Raw genomic sequence first — 18117 nt, forward strand, 5'->3', positions numbered from 1 at the left:
TTAATTTTCAGCCGAAAAAGGTGTCCTCCTTTCAACCTTTCTCACCATTGTAAATCATCCAGTAAGTATGAAAATTACAGCCACATGCCAATACATGCTATTCCAGCAAACAAATTGGCCTTCAAAACGGAAAACAAGATCTCAAATTTATACAGAGTCTTCTGAAAGGACAAAGTAAAACATCTACTGTATCTGGTTTCTGAAGAGGTTTAGAGACATCTGTAAGCACTGTGCACAGAAATTCAACAAAAAAAAAGCAACGTCTTAGCATTTAAGCTTATACAGTAATTATTAACCTGGTATACAGTGAAGTCTCAGAATCCTGTCTGGAATCGAGTGATCCTGTACAAATTTGTCTTTACTACATCCTCAAACACGTCCTCCCTGCATTGTAATGTGCAATCAGATACAGTATCAGTCATATACTGTACTTGATCTTACCATCAATACACTATTGAGAAGTTGGAGCCCAGATATCAACTTCAACCTTAACCTTATCCTTATGTTATCTAAGCAATGTAATTTGAAAGCAGGCTACTACAAAGCAATAGAATGGTAGCTTAAAATATTTGGGAAAATAAATTATTGTACAAAAAAATAAATACACAAACCCCAAATCACACTCACCTTTGTGTGAAGTTTGGCAATTTGTTTTTCATCAAGGTTAGCTTGTTTGTAAACTCTCCTCTTGTAACGGAACTGATTAAAAAAAAAAGAAAAGTAGGTGCGATTTTCAGAACTGTAAGATTTAGAACTCAAAGAGTAGATAATGTCGTTATGATTTTAAAATAAAGGTTTTGCTTTCTAGTATTACCAGCATTTCCTAGCTTTATTAAATACTAGTATTAAAAAAACCAAGAGAGAAATTGAAAGGAATATTGCAATGGGGACTAAAAAAAGTAGTCACACCAGAAGAAGGCTCCACAGCCAAAACATTGGGTTTACATTCTTCTTTTTTCAACAAGAAATAAACCTATCAGTTGTTCCTAAAATAAGTAGGAAAGGTTTTTCACTATTATAACTGTAAGAGAACCATTTAGAATGAAGTGAAATATAAAATATTGTATACATATTATTATATATAACAATATAGCATGACAATAAAGGAAAACATCTAGACAATGAAAGAGACTTTGCTGATCTGCTAAATTAATTATAAGACAAAACAGAAACAATTAAATATAAATAAATATGTTTGATACTTATAGTATGTGTAAGGTAAACAATTATTAGAATTCTATCAGAGGATCGTCTTAATGGAAATAAGATAATAGGGAACATTCAACATAGATTTAGAAAGGTAGGTCATGCCTTACCAACTTTAGTTAGAGTTGTTTGAAAAGGTAACAACAGTAATGTAAACTGTATACACAGAGCAAAGAATATGGTATTTGGGTTTTCAGAAGACTTTTGACAATGTTCCTATACCAGGGAATCTACTGTATACCAGGACTACCACTACCCTTCCTAATTTATAGAAATGATCTAGATTCTGGCATAGTTAGTAAACTATTCAACTGTTTATACCAAATTAGGAGGAAACGAAAGCAATACCTCAGTCGAAAATTAAGACAAAAATCAAGACTTGGCAACCTGTTGCCAATGCATGTAGACAGGTGCAGGATTTTGTATACGGGTGTCAAAAACTAAATATACTGTAAATAAAAACTGTAAAGGAGGGTGGTAAGGTACAGCAGCTATTTTAACACCATTACAGGTGAATAGTACATTACCTCTAATGATGGGACGCCCTTGCTGATAGGTTGAGGATATTCTCTAAGCAGTTGTTCCTCATCCAGGAATTTACCGTCTCGCCCATTACTTGCAGGTTGAAAGAGGCCATAGTTCAGGACATCCTTCAGACTCTGATTCAGTGTGCACAGGATCCGTTGCTTAGCAACCCATACTGTAGCGTCAGGGTTAAACCTCATGCATTTCTGTTGAAAACAAAAGAAAGGTTAACTGTTGCACTATTTTTTGGCAAGAAGCACACATTTAAATATGAAAAGCAATTATAAACCAAATAAATATTTTTTTAGAATCCTACATTTCTTTTAAATTAAAATTGCTTAGGCAATCCATTTTAATCAGAAGTCAGTATGGAATGGTAATCTTTATTCAATACATTACATGTATTGTTTTCCAGACAAAAACACAGAAGAAATCCCCTTTCAGCTAAATTGTTTACTATAAAACAATTGTTTGGAGAAATACAAAAAAACATTCTGAATTTAATTAACTTTGGATTATGCTAATTACGCAGTGAAAATATTTTCGAGAAGCTTTAACGTCAGGTAATACTGTCTACATATAGACATTTCTGGTCATGTTCCAAAATCTTTTGTGAATCACAAAAGTATCACTGCTTTCTCTAAATGGTTTTATACTAAGTCTTGGAAAATGCAATTAAGTTTTACATAACTTCAAAAGGAAATACATTTTTTCCAACTCATTTGCTTTTTTCACTTGGTTTTGATTTGTGTATCAGAAACAGCAATACCGACATTAGCGACTCTACATTTGATTAAAAGTCTATATAATAAAAATATAATACAATAAAATATTATTACATACACAATTGAGTACACTCAATGCACGTTAAGATGGAGTTTATTCTTGCATAATGAAGTGAAATTAGCATTGAAATGATGATGTTCTGATGAAAGTTCTAATGTTCTAAGAAAACTATTTTTTTTCACTTTTTCTTCATATTAGTAAGATAGGTTGAGACATCTACAGTATACTGTATGGAACATATACTTAAAAATTAAATGTAATTGTATACAACTTAATTCAGTATTTTCAGGTATATTTATTTGATACTCATTTCAATAACTCCACACAAACAATGCATGTTTGCTTATCACATAATATTAATATTCACATAATAAGTTATTAATATGTATTTTGAAAAATGTTTTAATATGTGGAAAGGCTCTTAAAGATATGTCACTGAGTAAATCCTCTTGTGTACTGAGGGAAAAAAATAAACCCTATTTGTATTTAAACAGAAAAGCCTTACAAGAACACATAGCTAATGCCACAGGCAAGACTTTAAGGATTTGAGACTTATGTTTGAAAATTTCCATATTTCAAATCCTCTTTGGATTTTGTGCTCACAATCTACTGCACCTTTACAAACAAAACAACTATGGTAAGCACACCATTTTCTCTGTGGCATAGGATCTTCTTTACTATTCCTTATTGTTTCTCATTGCATCTTAACTTAATGCAGGTATACCCAATTCATTTTCAATGAAGCATGAACTGTCATTCGTCATTGTTGCTACTCCAGGCTATGCACCTCTTGAATCACTAAGCAGCTACACCTGTCAGATCTCCCAATAAGTTATTGATTTTTCTGCTGTATTCTAAAAATCACTCTTACAGTTCAAGGAACTGCAAGAGAAAATGTTAAAATCAAAGTTTTGAATGTTTATAGCTGTAATAAAAAACAAATTACAGAAATAAACAAGAATGATTGCTAATTTTCTACTTTCTAAACCAAATGTAGATTCAAGTCTAAAGATGGTTCGATTAAATGTTATTCTCTCAATCTTTCTTGGCAGAAAATGCACTATATTAAACAAGCCTCCTGAGACAGTTGTGAATGACAGAATATATGCTACTGGAAATCCCCTGGCAGGGAGTAATTATAAAAGTTGTGGTTGCATGGTTATGTGACTCCTTTCAAACAATCAACTGGTAACAGCTGATGACAGCCTTCCTTCAATTCCACTGGATATACTAATAGAGTTTGACAGTTCCAGACCCAATGTCTGAATATATAATAAATATTAACACATACAGTTAAATTACCTGTTTTTACTGACTTTTGGCAAGTATAAAAATGCAAAACATTTTCGTTTGTGTTCTCCACATCAATCTGGGTTTATAAAAACTCAATTTAAATGCCAGTAAATAATTCCTGTCTGTTTTTTAACACTTGGCACAGGACAGATACAGTCACCCGCCACTCAACTCATTACTCAGTCAAAGATTTGTCTCAGGAACCCCCAAGGTGGCTCAGAGACAAACCCAGAGTTTAAAGCCAATAGATGGAATGACATTTTTGCAAAATGCAATGAATGAAAACCTGTTTCTGTCCTTGTTAATTTAGACACAATGCATACTATTGATGCACACATACATAATTAATTAGGACTGTCGTGTTTGGACTAGTTAGGATTAATTGCTGTTGTAATAGTCAACAAGAGCCAGCATTTGGTGCTTGTATTGATGACGGATCATTTGAGTAATAGATCATTAGAGTATATAGCAATATATACAGGCTTTCTTCCTCCCAACTCTCTGTACTGCATTTTATTATGTGTAGGATTATCTGTAAGAGTTTAAGGAAAAAAGTTACAATTTAACAACATGCTTTCCCTAACACTACTACTGTCTTCCTTACTGAAATGAGTTCAATTTCACTTATTAAGTCTTTCCTTATGGAGAAGCTACTTAACTAACTGCTGTACAACAAGAGAGGTAGAGAATGACCTAAATAAAAGCTGTCCCCACAAGATACAAATGCAAGCTGGAGAACTGTCACTATAAAAATGAACACAGCAACTCGGTTCCTTTTTCTTAAATTTAGCTGACCTTTTATTGAAGGAGAACGAATCTAGGTTTCTAAAGAGCTCTTTAAACCATCCACTGCACGTCCCCCTCCATCGCAGCTGTCTGTTACTACTATGGAATGAGTTTTTTGCTAGGATAGACAAAAGCAAAGTCCAGGCAGTCAGTACTTGTTTAGAGCTGCATGGCATGCAACAAATAAGCAGAAGTCTAGTTATTCAGCTGACAGGATTGCTAGAGTATTGTCTGGATGATCCACTGTCTGCTCCTCCCCATCATACACCCACCGTCTGTTGAAGATCAGGAATGGCAATGCGGATGACAAGTGTGTTGTTCTGGATGTCTTCCATTCTGCTGGTTGGCTTCTCGGCTGTGGCTCTTATGGTGTCATAGATGGTTTCCTCTTTTGAGCTATCAGATTCTGATTCCATAGAATAGTCGGAAAAACTTTGTGCCATCTCATCTTCACTAGATGTTGGGCTTCGGGGCATATTCTGTATATCTGGCCAAATTAAGCTGTGAAGGGAAAATACAACATACAGTCATTAAAGACAAGAAAAAAAACTTTTTTCACACCACTGAAGCTTAAACACATTATTTCTATTGTTACAGCTTCTTCGGTACTATTAAGTTTTTACCTGTCAAATCTATTGAAGGCGACAGACCCTTATTACAGACAGCACATACCTGGCTGTCAAGTCATATTCCTCAGTGAACACGTTTCACATAATGTCGGATTAGGTCTGTAATTTATCATCCAAGGCAAGGTGGAGGCAAGCTGCAAGTAATTTAAGAGCAAATTAAACTCACAAAAGCAATGAAAACAACAGAAATAGACCTGACTCAAAAGCTAATATGATGTCAAGAGGTTATCATGTCTTTCTGAGCACACACCTGCATCTTGCCTCCTTGAATTTCCAAACAGCAATGTTGCTCACTCTCAAAATAAGTCAGCCTAATCCTTATCTTCAAATGTAATCCATCCATTACATTTTTGTTAGTCGATTTATTGGATGTTTCATTCTTATTAACTGTTTTCATTACTTTAATGACTGAAATGTATTAGCCTGTACTATCTTACAGAAGAAACAGAAGACTGAATAGAAAAAGTGAGCTACATGTTTCATTTCAGTGGAACTAATGGAGTTCCATTTTTTTTGTTTTAAAATTACATTTTCAAAGAGACGCGGACAACTTATAATGCACCACTTTAGTCTTGTTTAAAATGCGTTAAAAAGCCTTTGCACTTAAAACGTGAAAATAAGACAGAATCACAGTGAACACATCAAGGACATTTTTATAATAACAGGCATAAAATAAATAATTGTCATTGAAAAAGTGAAGCAAAAAAGCTCTCCCCCACCAAAAAGCCCAATAAATTTACTATACCAGAAGGGCCCTGTTTAATTTGTAACACTGTGGAAACTGTAGAAATATATTCTAGTAGTAGTGCTCTAGACTGTGTTGCAAGATGGCATTCACTATCCGATTCCAACACAATCTCAACAGTTCTCAACACAATCTCCCGACTATTGGTTTATCCAGGGATTAATCTGTGATAGTGTTACAATCAATGCTGCACCCCCAAAATCATGGCTACTGTTAGAAAAAACAAGGGGTACAGGAAACAGAACACTGCATCACTCCAGATCTGAAATCCTGCACATTATTTTAATTTGTTTATTTGGCACAGTGGTATTATGCTGGTTTTCTCTCCAATGGAGCTGTAAACAACTGGTACTAATTGATGCCTTTAATTCAACTGCTTGATTCTCTAGACTTTTGTACCTTATTTCTGGTTTTGCACTCAATCCTTGATTTTTAAAAATATTGCAAGTGGAATATTGGCAAGTGTGTTGTCCCAGCAATTTCATTTTATAGAACTTTGGACAATCTCTTCTCAGCTTGCTCTGCAATTTCCCTCACGGGATCAATAAAGTATCTATCTATCTAAAAAGATATAAGGAAGTACATTTTAATTAAACAGCTTCAGTATTAACATTTGATCTGTTGAAAATAAACAGATACTCGAACAATGAGCTAGTTTTTCATTTTTCCAGAGGTCCAGTCATTTCACCTAACACACTGTAATTGAGGGAGGGAAGCTGTAAATCTCAGAAATTCAGATTACAGAGTGAATGCCAGTTACAGATCCCATTCACTGTTTTAGGATAGGAGTTCCACAGGATCAGGACCAGAATCAGAAAAATAGACTTTTTGAACAAAAATATTGTCCAGAAAACTAATTTACTTCAGTTCATAAAGCTACATCTTACTTTGTGTTTGCTGGAATATCATGTTTGATCGTACACTCAAGCCAGGTGTTGATGTGCACTTCATATACAGATTCACATATACAGTACAGATTGACATAAAACCTGACAGGAAGCAGGAGCTAATGTCAAAACACCAGTCAGCTGTTGTTCAATCTGTCACTGAGAACTCTAAAATGTGCCTTTTTTGAAAATAGTCTAGGTTTTCTGGTAATCTGAAGAAAAGCTCATTTACTTCCCCAAGATTTGCATTTATATTGTTGAAATGCTTTCTTATTGTAAGACCCAACAGGTTATGCCAAATTATGCCACAGTGTTTTTATAATGTCAGCACATTACTTTTTATACTTTGTTATTTAAAAAAAAACAATACGCTTGGATTTGATAAATTACTGCAATTGTTAAAGACTTAATGCCTTTTCTGAGATTTTTCTTACTTTGCTGCAACTGAGCTGTGACACGTTCAGATTTATCCAGGAATTTAGGTAGAGCCCTGTGTACTATATCAGTATTTAACATTTCAGTTGTCAACGTCCCTACTGTCAAAACCATTCAAATTCTAGATTTTCTCCCAGGTTCACAGCTTGCTGGCAGAGATTGTAAATGAGTCAGCAAGTAGCGTGTACAATCACAGAATGACAGAAGCAGCAGGGATTTCTGAACTATTTTTTAAATAAAGCAGTCATTCATAAATCTCACTCTCTGTGTTATATTTTAATGAGACTCTTAAAACCCTGATGTGAAAATTACTATCCTGATCAAATGCAACTTTTTTTAAACACATTTAAATGATAAACTCATTAATGAGTAAGAATATTCTTAATAAATTTGATTTTGAACAAACGATTGCAGTTTTATTCAAGAAGACTATGGAACTACGGACTATGGAGGAAACATTTTACTCTAATGATGTACGTTTATTCTATGAATTAACGTGTTGATGAACTCAGACTAATGAAGTCTGGAGGTACAGCACTGAAGCCTATTTGTTGTACAGTAGCTCCTTAGAAGATACCCCAGTAAACAGGCATTAAATAATCTCATTAAAATAAAAGCATGCATCAATATTTACTGTATGTTATCTCATGTAAGCGATTTTATAAGAAAATTTAGCATCAAAAGTGTCTTTTGTATTAGCTTAAAACTGACAAAGTTTCACCTGAAATCACCCCTGATGGATACTGCACAGTGCTGCCTGAAGTGCGTCCCCTCATACTGTATACAGTATATAAAGGCTTTTGGCATACTTTGGGGAAAAAAGGCACCATATAATAGCGTGGATTTGTACCGTGGAAATCTCTAGAGTAAAAGACAAACATTTAGACACAAGTAAACAGAGTAACATTAACAATTTTGGGCAGCTTGTACAAGATGCTTTTAAACCAACAAATTAATTTTAAGTTACTTTAGTTCGGCTTTTCAGCATAAATGCCCATTTGTTTCCGTTTCCTGTACAGAGACCTAACCACTGATTACACACATAAACAATTTGGTGGGGCAGATGTAACAGCGCAGTAGTATCTAATCCAAAACCATATAATACTGTTCAGGGATCTTCAACCGTGCTCTTGGAGTGTCCCAGTCCAGCAAGTTTTACACATAACCATCAAATCATCTGGCAACAATTTAATTGTGATCAATTGCAGGTGATTTGCTAAATTAAGCAGATCATTAGAAACAAAAATTGTCAGATCCTAAAGACCAGATCTCCCTTACTTGAGTATAGTTTTTTGCTTAATTGCTCAATAACGTGTTGCCAGTCTTTAAAACTGGATGTAGGGTAATCTATTCAATTGTATTGGATTCGGGCCAGGATTAGAGATGCCTGCTGTACAATATTTACCCTTCCTTTGTTTTCTAAACAGAATGCTTCTAGCAAAGTAATACCTCCAGAAGAGTTGCTGCAGGATGTGCGTGTGGATGTAACACAATGGGAGAAGACAATTCTGTAGAAAGCACTAGAGCATAATTACCCTAAAAAGTGGAGATAGCCTCACAGCTTTTCAGCAACTGTCCTTGTACAAGATGTAAAAGTCAAGAGCTCCCTGATTCCCTGCCATCCAAATCGCTCTCTAAGCATAAGTTAACACATCAACTGGAGAGCAGAGAAGCCTCGTAAGACTGACAGTATGTTCAAGAAACATGTAGTGTACTTCAGCCTAATTGAGATTAACTGATATACAGTATGAAATCATCTAACTACATCAATAAAACAAACACCGCTTCTTTCCATTTTATCAGATTCAAAACTGCACGCCATAGCTCAATGAGAAAATGGTAAGTATTGTTATAACTGTATGTTTAGAAAGTTTCAGAAAGAAAAGGCACAGATGAATCTGATATTTGTGAAATGCCTCAGTCCAATCTTGAATTTAATGTGTTAAACTGAACAGTTTTTTTATCTGTCAAATACAAGAAATATGCAGATAGTAGAATAATAACAGAATCTGAATTATATGTTCAACTATGAGTTATGATTCTGCCACACAAGTCTGAACCTTTGGTCAGTAAATTAAGGTGAATGTCTATGCTTTTTATTTCAATAATTTACCTTATTTACCTTACAGTATGTATTTTTTATAAAGGTCACAATTTATCAGATGTCTAAAATTTAATTGCTGTAAAATACATGTGAAATGGTCAAGGGATACAGCCTTGATTTAATTGAAAATCTCAAGCTCACAGTCATCGGCAAATTATAAGCCCAATACCCGATGACAAGGATTCCATTGAAAAGGCAGAGAAAACTGTCCAACAATACACTTTGACCAGGAAGAGTCTGTAGCTTGCAATTAGAAGAGTTCATTTTTAAATTGTGAACAGTCTTAGGTCACATCTTCATAATAAAGGCAAACAAAACTCTGCCTTTAAATATTGCAGCACACATCAAGTCTAAAAGATTAAGTAGATATTTCGTCTTTGAAGGCACTTAATGTGCAGACAGAAATTCCATCCATCCACTTTCTAGTCCCTTCATCCTATTCATGGTCATGGAGTGAGCCAGAGCCTATCCCAGCAAGCAATGGGCGCAGGGCAGGGTACATCCTGGACTGGACCTTAGTACAGGCAGAAGATGACTATTTTAGTTAAGATAATAGTTTCTTAACTAAAATTGCAAGAAAAGTTTAACAGGCATTTTCACCAACAGTGTTTTACGAGACATAATTTAAAGAGTCCATTTTACTAGATGTTAATGTACTGTAAATAATGGATGGTACTGCCTTTTAACAGGACACTATTTTTTCTACCTAAGTGAGTCTTCCATAAATTCCCTGTTCTGCTGCTGTAAAATCATGTGCGCTCACTGTAGCTGTAGTCTTTTCTTCACACAGTCTAATAACGTTTGTATTAACCTACTGAATCAGCAGCTATGTTTCCATTCATAGAGGAAGTATGTTCGCATCAAGAATTCTCCAACTCTTTTTAAGAACAACCTTCGTATTATCATATCATAGGAATTTTAGATCTCCTCTGACACCATGAAAAAGCAAGGGAAGGATTTAAATTATTTTAATGAAAGAATTCTCCCCACCTCATTTCCAGTTCCAATTCCCAGTGCCTGAATAATACATTATAGTACTGACTGAGGAAGCCAAGAATGCTGATGTTATCTGACAAATCTTCAACTGCCATATTGTCTGTTGGGTAATTAACCAATTCAGAAAAGCTGCTTAGACATTTCATTCATTCTTAAATATTCCAAATTTGTGTGTCCATGATTTTCTCATTTTCACGAATCGGTTGGTGTTGTTTCCTCCTTTCAAACTTTAATCCATTCCACTTTCCAAATCCAGTGATTTCTCCCTTTGGAAAAACTAAAGCTTAACAGATTTAATTATTTTTGCTCTTAATGCATGTTTAGGAATGGGATTTGGAAATGAGAACATGACAAACTATTTCAATAAGGAAAGTATAAAACATCTGGCTACATACAAAGCTTCCCGTTGACATGCATTCATTTTCATTTGTAATTGCATCCCACACACAGTTAAATATGATAAGGGTAAAAACGTCTATTTTCAGATTTCACCATTTCTGACTTTCAGTAATAAACATTTGTTAAAAGAACTTAAAGATGCTTATTTTAAGTCTGCCAATTATTTCAGCTGTAACATTTATTTGCCATTGTATTGGCAGATGATGTAAACCATCATGTTCTATTTAATAGGTTACATCTTTCACTTAGATTAAAAAAACCTGACATACATCGTACAATAAGCCTGTTATAAAAACTGCTGGCCATCATAATGTACAGATAAAACTGGAATAGATGCCACATTATAAATCTACAGTATGTGTTGTGGTAACACAATAATGAAAATCTTATAATTCTCAGTAAGCACTCAAACAAATTTCATGCCCCAATTTATGAAAGCAAGTCACTGGGGATTCCCAGTATAATATAAATATAAATGGATGAAGAGATGGGCTTGAAGGAAATGGTTCATAAGACGAACAGTGCACTTCAGTTTAATTTGATTTTAGGACTAATGTAAATGTCTGCTTTTACCACATGCTTTTACTAGGCTTTCTCTACATTTTAAATTTCAAGATGTCAGAAAGCATTAAAAACCTCATTACGAAACCCCACAGTTCTAGTTTACCATTTTCCACAAACTAGAACTTAAACCTGCCTGCAGAGGAACAGCCATGCTAGCAATGGGGAGCTGTGGAACAACAGCTTGCTCTAAAACGCCAGAGCAGACTGAATTACCACCTTCATTACAGGATCAAGGCAGGTGGAATAAAAACGGGCTTCACTTTATTTCACACTGAAAAGACACATGAATTACAGTTATTAGTCTGCTAATAACCAGCAATTTTCTGATCTGCTGTTCCGGACAGAGTTCACAGCTACATGAAACAGTGCGCTACTACCTGATAATGCTTCTCATAATCTATATAAACTTTGAAGTTCTCATTAACTTTTACTGGAACACAACATTTACATACATACAGTTATACTTTATACATTTATACTGTACATTATAATGTTATACTGTAGTCCCTGTTTTACCTGCAGCTCAGCTATCATTAGTGCTAAACATTTATCACTTCTATTATGTATTTATAGTATTTTTAACAGAAATGATAATATAGACAGTAATTGTTCCATATGCTGCGTGAGGAGTGAATTTGACCTTTTAATATTTTTATTTGGAGTTTCAATTCTGTGATTTCCATGAAAATGACACTGCCTATAAAGGATGTTTCATAAAACATATTTCAGTAAATAAAAAGGTTACAGTTGCTTTTTTTTGCCTAAGAGAATCCAAACCTTTCAAAAGTCTTTCAAAAGCTTTTTCCAACAAAGACACACCCAGTACGTTTTTCAGTAAACAAACTGTTTTTCAGTAAAATGTACAGTGACCACATTTCGGAAACACGTCCTAATTCTTGACCTTTTTAGTCTTTATTGGATCAGTGTGAAAATTTGACTTTGTTGGGCTGGAGTGTAGGTAATAGTTATATTAGTTAATGGATGATTTTGACCTTTTAGTTATTTATCTCCCTATAGCTGTTGTTGCATCTTTAACACTTTTTAACCCAGAAATTTAAATTTAGGAAAATATCTCTAATCATCATTGAGAATTTAGTGCTGCAATTCACTTTTACATTGTATGTTTATTGGTCTCCATACAACATTACAGATATATACCAGCCTGAAGAAGCACTTATCAATAATTCTGTCAAAACTGCATTGAGCAGATGTCACAAAATGATTGGCAAGTGAAGACCCAAAAGAACTGATGAGACTAGAAGTACAGTACAGTATATAGTATAACTGATTTTACCTACTGTACATTTTAAAACAATAGTTTTTTGCAAACAAGAAGGCCAGGTTTATGGCATAAAAAACATCTTTCGGATGCCAAAAACACAAATTTCACCACATCAGAAGCCAAAGGATCCCTTATATCTCTGAACATCACTAACCAATTGCAAGCAGACAAATTGCTGCAAAAGACACTGACCCAGATGTCACCTGGAAATGGATAGCCGGAATATTCTGCTCTGGGTGGAACCAGGTTTTCTATGAATCACAGCAAGCAAGGGCTTAATAAATTCTACCATTCTTTACCACACAAGGTTGAATTCAGGTCACAGTGCCAAAACACAAATAACACAACAACATGAAAACACTCAGGTACAGTGCAACAATGAGGCAGAGCAAATAATGTGTAAAACAAGTTGATGAAGAAGTCTTTGATATAAGGGTTAAAGATCAGGATTCCTGTTTCTTGGTATTATCAGTAGGTTACTGTTACTAATTAATGGCTCTGGAACCAGTGTCAAATAGAGAACGAGTGAATGATTTCCTCAGTCTTTCAGTTTCCCTTATTATGGTTGGGTGATTTTGTTCTTTACATGCTGGCTACAAGGTATTCCACATACCAGCAGTATGCCCAAGGTACAGCAAACATCTGACAGTAAAGAACCAAAAAAGGAACAGAGTTTTTCCACTGTTGGAACAAACTAACCAGGTAATAACATAAAAATCACGTTCAGAGTTAACCCGAGATGATTCACATTTCTACTATGAAATAAATTATTCAAAGGGCAGCTGAGACTGTTACCATGATTGTTAAAACAATAAATCTATTGCCATTTGAATTCCCAAAAATAATGCATTTTGTCAAGTGAAAACGTCACATCACCCTATTGTTAAAGAAAACATTAACATGGCGAAGCATTAAAGTTTAGTAACATATTACACACCTTAATTTAATAAAGAGTTTATCAGGGTCTTATGATTTTATTTTAAGCAAACAACTGGCTATTTAACTAATTACACAGGGCATCTGTTGACTGTCATTTTAGAAAGAAAACAGTGAGGATTCTTTCATTTGATATATTTTAAACTGCATATACTGTAGAACAGGAAGAAAGGTTAAATTGGATTTGTTGCTACCAATACATCCCATCCATTTTCTAACTGCTTCTTCCAATTAATGGTTGTGGAGCAGCCAGAGCCAATGCAAGCATGCAAGGTAAGGCACACCCCGGATGGGACTCCAGTCCATAGCAGGAAAGACATACAGACACGGACAAGCACCCACTCAAACCTAGGCCAAGTCAATGAATCATTAAAACCATATTGAATAAAAACCCAGTGTTTTCGGTTTATTTAATCTATCATGACTATCTAAGTGGATAAATAAAGTAGTTTTCTGGCACATAGGTGTTTTTTCTGAAGAGATTCATTTCGAATTTTAATGTTATGAATGTTTAAATGTAAAAAATGCTGTTTTAGCCTTTAAAAATGAGAACATTTCAATTACTAGTGGAGACATTTTTTGCGTTTAGCAATAATCCTTTACAAATGCTTTTAGGTGAGTTTTACAAACAAGTAACAGAAGAAACTAAGTAAAATTCCACTTAAGTGAACTGATAAAAAAATCAAAACACTTCATAAATGTGTTCACATCGAATGACTTAGGTCTTTAATATCAGAACTGCTTTATGGTATGCAGCACATTGTTTTATTCATACTAAACTGAATACACTATTTGTATGTTAACTGTATGCCAAAAACCAGTTCTTGGAGATACCAGGCAGATTAGAATCATGGGTCTAAAAGATTGCAAAATAAAAACTGAAATTACCATCTTATAATTCATATGTTAGTATCTTCTTTCTGTACTAAGGCATGCAAATAATGAAAAAATGCATTGACAAAAAGGAAGGAGATAAGGGGGATTTCTTTTCCTAATGAGAGTGTTGGCCTTTCAGATTTTCCTACTGGACTGGAACTAAAAGCATGAAGGCACCACGGCTAATTGGTGGCTCGGCTTGAAGATGTGAAAGAAAAGGAAGAACAGGGATTCGAGGGCATTATCAGGGGAAGAGAGGGCACACTGGGGCAATGAGGATGGAGCAAGAGTCATACGTTCTGCTCTTCGATATTATTTCAGTTACACATCTCACTTTAAAGGCTCTCATTTCACACATCAGATACAAATACTATATATTGCACCTGAGCACAGAAACCCGTGGTTAAAGCCTAAATGCACTGGATCGTACAGTGCTTGAGGCAAGAAGACAAAGCATTCTCTTCTCAGTGCTCAAGAACTAACAAGATCTAACAGCAAAAGCAAAATATGTTTAGGGCGGAAACTGGCATTGTAAACAAAAAGTACACATTAAGAAAGCAATGGCGGGGAGGATTAATCAAGTTCTTGGGTTTTTTTTCAAGCACTTAGAAAGAAAAAATAAAAACATAAACTGAGATACCTAGATTTAAAGTACTACAAACAGCTCCCAACAATGAGTAAGAACGCTATTAAAATGAAAAAGATCTATTTAAATTCTTATTTATTAAAACAAATCATTTACACTTAGCTATTGACAATGTCAATGTTTTTTTAAAGTCTGATATGTACTTTACCCGATTTGTGATCTATGTATTATGATGCATTCTGTCCAAAGTGCTTAATGATATTAGTAAAACAATGAGGAAAGAATTCATAATTCACATTTCAGTCTGCTTCATATGTTATCCAATCAGCAAGATGAATGTGCATCAGATGGGTATTCAATACTTTCTAAAGGTAATTAACATTTATACATTTAAAAAAGTACAAATGTGCTAAAAGTCTAACATTGTACTGTAAATCGAACCAATTAATAATCATCTGCAATCAACAGTCTAGTTCAAAATACCCACGCATGTGAATACAATAAAATCAAAAAGGTGATCAAAACAACAGGCACTACCAATAAAATCCAATTACATTAATTCAAAAAATATTTTAATGTATTAAAAACACTTCTGTTTTCAGATCTACAGTATATCCTTGATGCCATGCCCACATCCCAGAAAGTTAGAAGAAAGATTAAAGAGTTTATGTAAAGATAAAGACACTTGTTCACCTTTTAATGTTTGAGATAACAATTGCACACTCGGGGAAAACCTCTGACTTCAACATTAAGTCAGAATCCAGCAGGGGATGTGAAAGTAGATTTTCTGGTCAGGTCTCCAATTCTTAGTCTCTACAGCACATAATAAGGTTAAAGGACTCAGAGGTCATATTTTCTTTTTTATTTCTTTCCTAGAGAGTACCTAGCAACACAATAGTAATGCATCCGTGGGAACATTATAACGGCTTTTACTTAAATACCAATTTAGAAAAGGTTATTAATCTTTAAACCTTCTTAATCTTTAAATCACTTTTTTCAATCCCTTTGGATTTGTCCAGCTTCTCATACAAACTATATAATACAAATAATAGCTGATAAGAAAATCCACATTCTTTTCATACTGTTTTCTTTCACTCAGTCTTAACACTGATAAGTTACTCCCCAAGGATATACGCTACAGTATGGTTAATGACCCAGTACATTCTGTAGCTAAATCAATACAAAAACAAACAGATACAAAACTGACCATGGACTACAGTCCTGTCCATTGCCAAAGCAGGCATGTGGTCTCGATACCTTGCTCTCTGTGTTTTTTGGATAGGCTCTTGACCCTCTCCAGGGTCATAATGGTTGGCTGGACTGACAATCCTTCAAGAAAACAAATTCCCACAATAATGACAAGAGTGTTAGAACCAGACACCTTTCAGTCTGTCACTGTTTCAGATGCACGGCTTAGAATCGGCCAATGTCATTTTTAACGGGCTTGTAGCAATGCCTTTGATCTGCACATTAGATTTAAGGGCAAACAGAAATCTATCTTTAGAGAGAAAGAGTACAAATGAAAGATACACAAGACATTAAAATGAACCTAAGTAGCCAAACTCCTTCATGCAAGACAGACACACCCATTTGTCATTTTTCTAATAGGATATGAGTTCGAATCTCAGATTTCACAGAAGGGCCTGTGGCTGTGTATAATTCAAGCTCTTGGTCATGTAATACAAATGGTCACTGATGTGGACACATATTTACTTAAGGAAAATATTAGGGATGAATTACAGTAAATATGTATTTTATTTAGTGAAATCATTATTTGTGAGTCACCCTTATCTTTCAATGTATACCCTGGAGTGTGATGCAGTATCCATAGTCACAAAAGGCCTAGATTTCTAAAGTTGTTTAGGACTTTGCTGATGAGTTTGGACAGTTTGAAGACAAACTAATGTGAAAGTCTACAAATTACAATTTATAGTACATGTAAAAAAGAACAGGCAAATGTTTTATTTGCAAAACTACTGTACATTTTATTCTCAAGACCATTTTCATCCATTAGTAAAGCTTTTACCAACCTTTGAAAATTGGGGTCATTGTAGTTACCCTTAATCTTCTGAAAGGAACCAGAGGTTATTATCATGTTTATTAGCTCTATATGTTGTCTAAAAAAAGTTTCAGTAATTTAAACATGCATCACTTACCTTTAAGCTGACTATTTAATAATGTTTCACTACTGTCTTGGCTAAGTATTAGCTATAAATGGTTTGTTTTCTGTTTGTTACACAAAGGAAACCACATCAAATGACACTGTCAGAGGTAACAGGCATATTAGTTTAAAAAATTTAATCTGTACTAAAATAAATGATTTAAGGATTAATTTCATAATTTAATAACACTACACTGGAACCTGAGGTGTTATGTTTTTATTTGTGACTAAACCACTAGAGCATTTTGTCAAGTAGAAGTACTCTACTTCATGTATTATAATAAGATTTGGGCTATACTTAAATCTATCAATCATGTGTCAAAACAGGAGACACTAAGCTGTTTAATAGAATCTGCTTTATAAGCAACTCACTCCAAAATGCTGGAGACTGTAAAAGCATATCATCATTTATCACTGCTGGCAGCTCTAGTTCTCAAAAACTATGCATGTGTCTGTGTGATTATATGCAGTTACATATTCAAAGATTCACACACATGGAAAAGAAACAACCAAACAATGTGGTATTCGCTTCAATATTTAATTTACTCTTCCCCTTTAAAGAGGAAAGTGTAATCAAAATGGTGTAAGATTGAAGAATATGCAGCAGTTGCTCTCTTTCTGCAGATTGCCATCATCAGCAGTTATTAACTTAACATGTAAAGAACTTTCTTAATACAAAGTGAGGCTCACATTTCTGTCAGCTTTGAGTGAGAATAGAACTGGTGAAACTCCTGGCAAAAGAGGCCTTCTTTGAGCAAAAAGTGGCCAACAAGCACTAGATGCCTAATGATGGGTGAACTTTTGATTCCTTACAGGTACTATTTCCAGACTGAGCACATTAGTGGTCATTGTGTATCAGTACATTACATTAAACAAGTGTTGGTATTTGGGTTCAATGCATCTAAGCTAGAGTCAGTGTTT

At 34.5% G+C, this 18117-nt stretch overlaps 1 protein-coding gene across 4 annotated transcripts in view; it reads right to left on the minus strand.

Moving 5' to 3' along the window:
• The window catches only part of shank2b (SH3 and multiple ankyrin repeat domains 2b), a 185629-nt gene that overhangs the window by 134612 nt on the left and 32900 nt on the right, over positions 1 to 18117 (minus strand). For all 4 annotated transcript variants that reach the window (XM_069181535.1, XM_069181534.1, XM_069181536.1 and 1 more), the window contains exons 2-4: positions 4869 to 5097; positions 1734 to 1937; positions 628 to 699 (exon numbers count right to left, since the gene is read on the minus strand). In XM_069181535.1, the coding sequence (XP_069037636.1) occupies positions 628 to 699; positions 1734 to 1937; positions 4869 to 5072 (480 nt within the window). In that variant the 5' untranslated portion in view covers positions 5073 to 5097. The remainder of the gene's footprint in view (positions 1 to 627; positions 700 to 1733; positions 1938 to 4868; positions 5098 to 18117) is intronic.

The sequence above is a fragment of the Lepisosteus oculatus genome, chromosome 21 (genome assembly GCF_040954835.1).
Source record: "Lepisosteus oculatus isolate fLepOcu1 chromosome 21, fLepOcu1.hap2, whole genome shotgun sequence".
In the NCBI taxonomy this organism is placed as follows: Eukaryota; Metazoa; Chordata; class Actinopteri; order Semionotiformes; family Lepisosteidae; genus Lepisosteus; species Lepisosteus oculatus.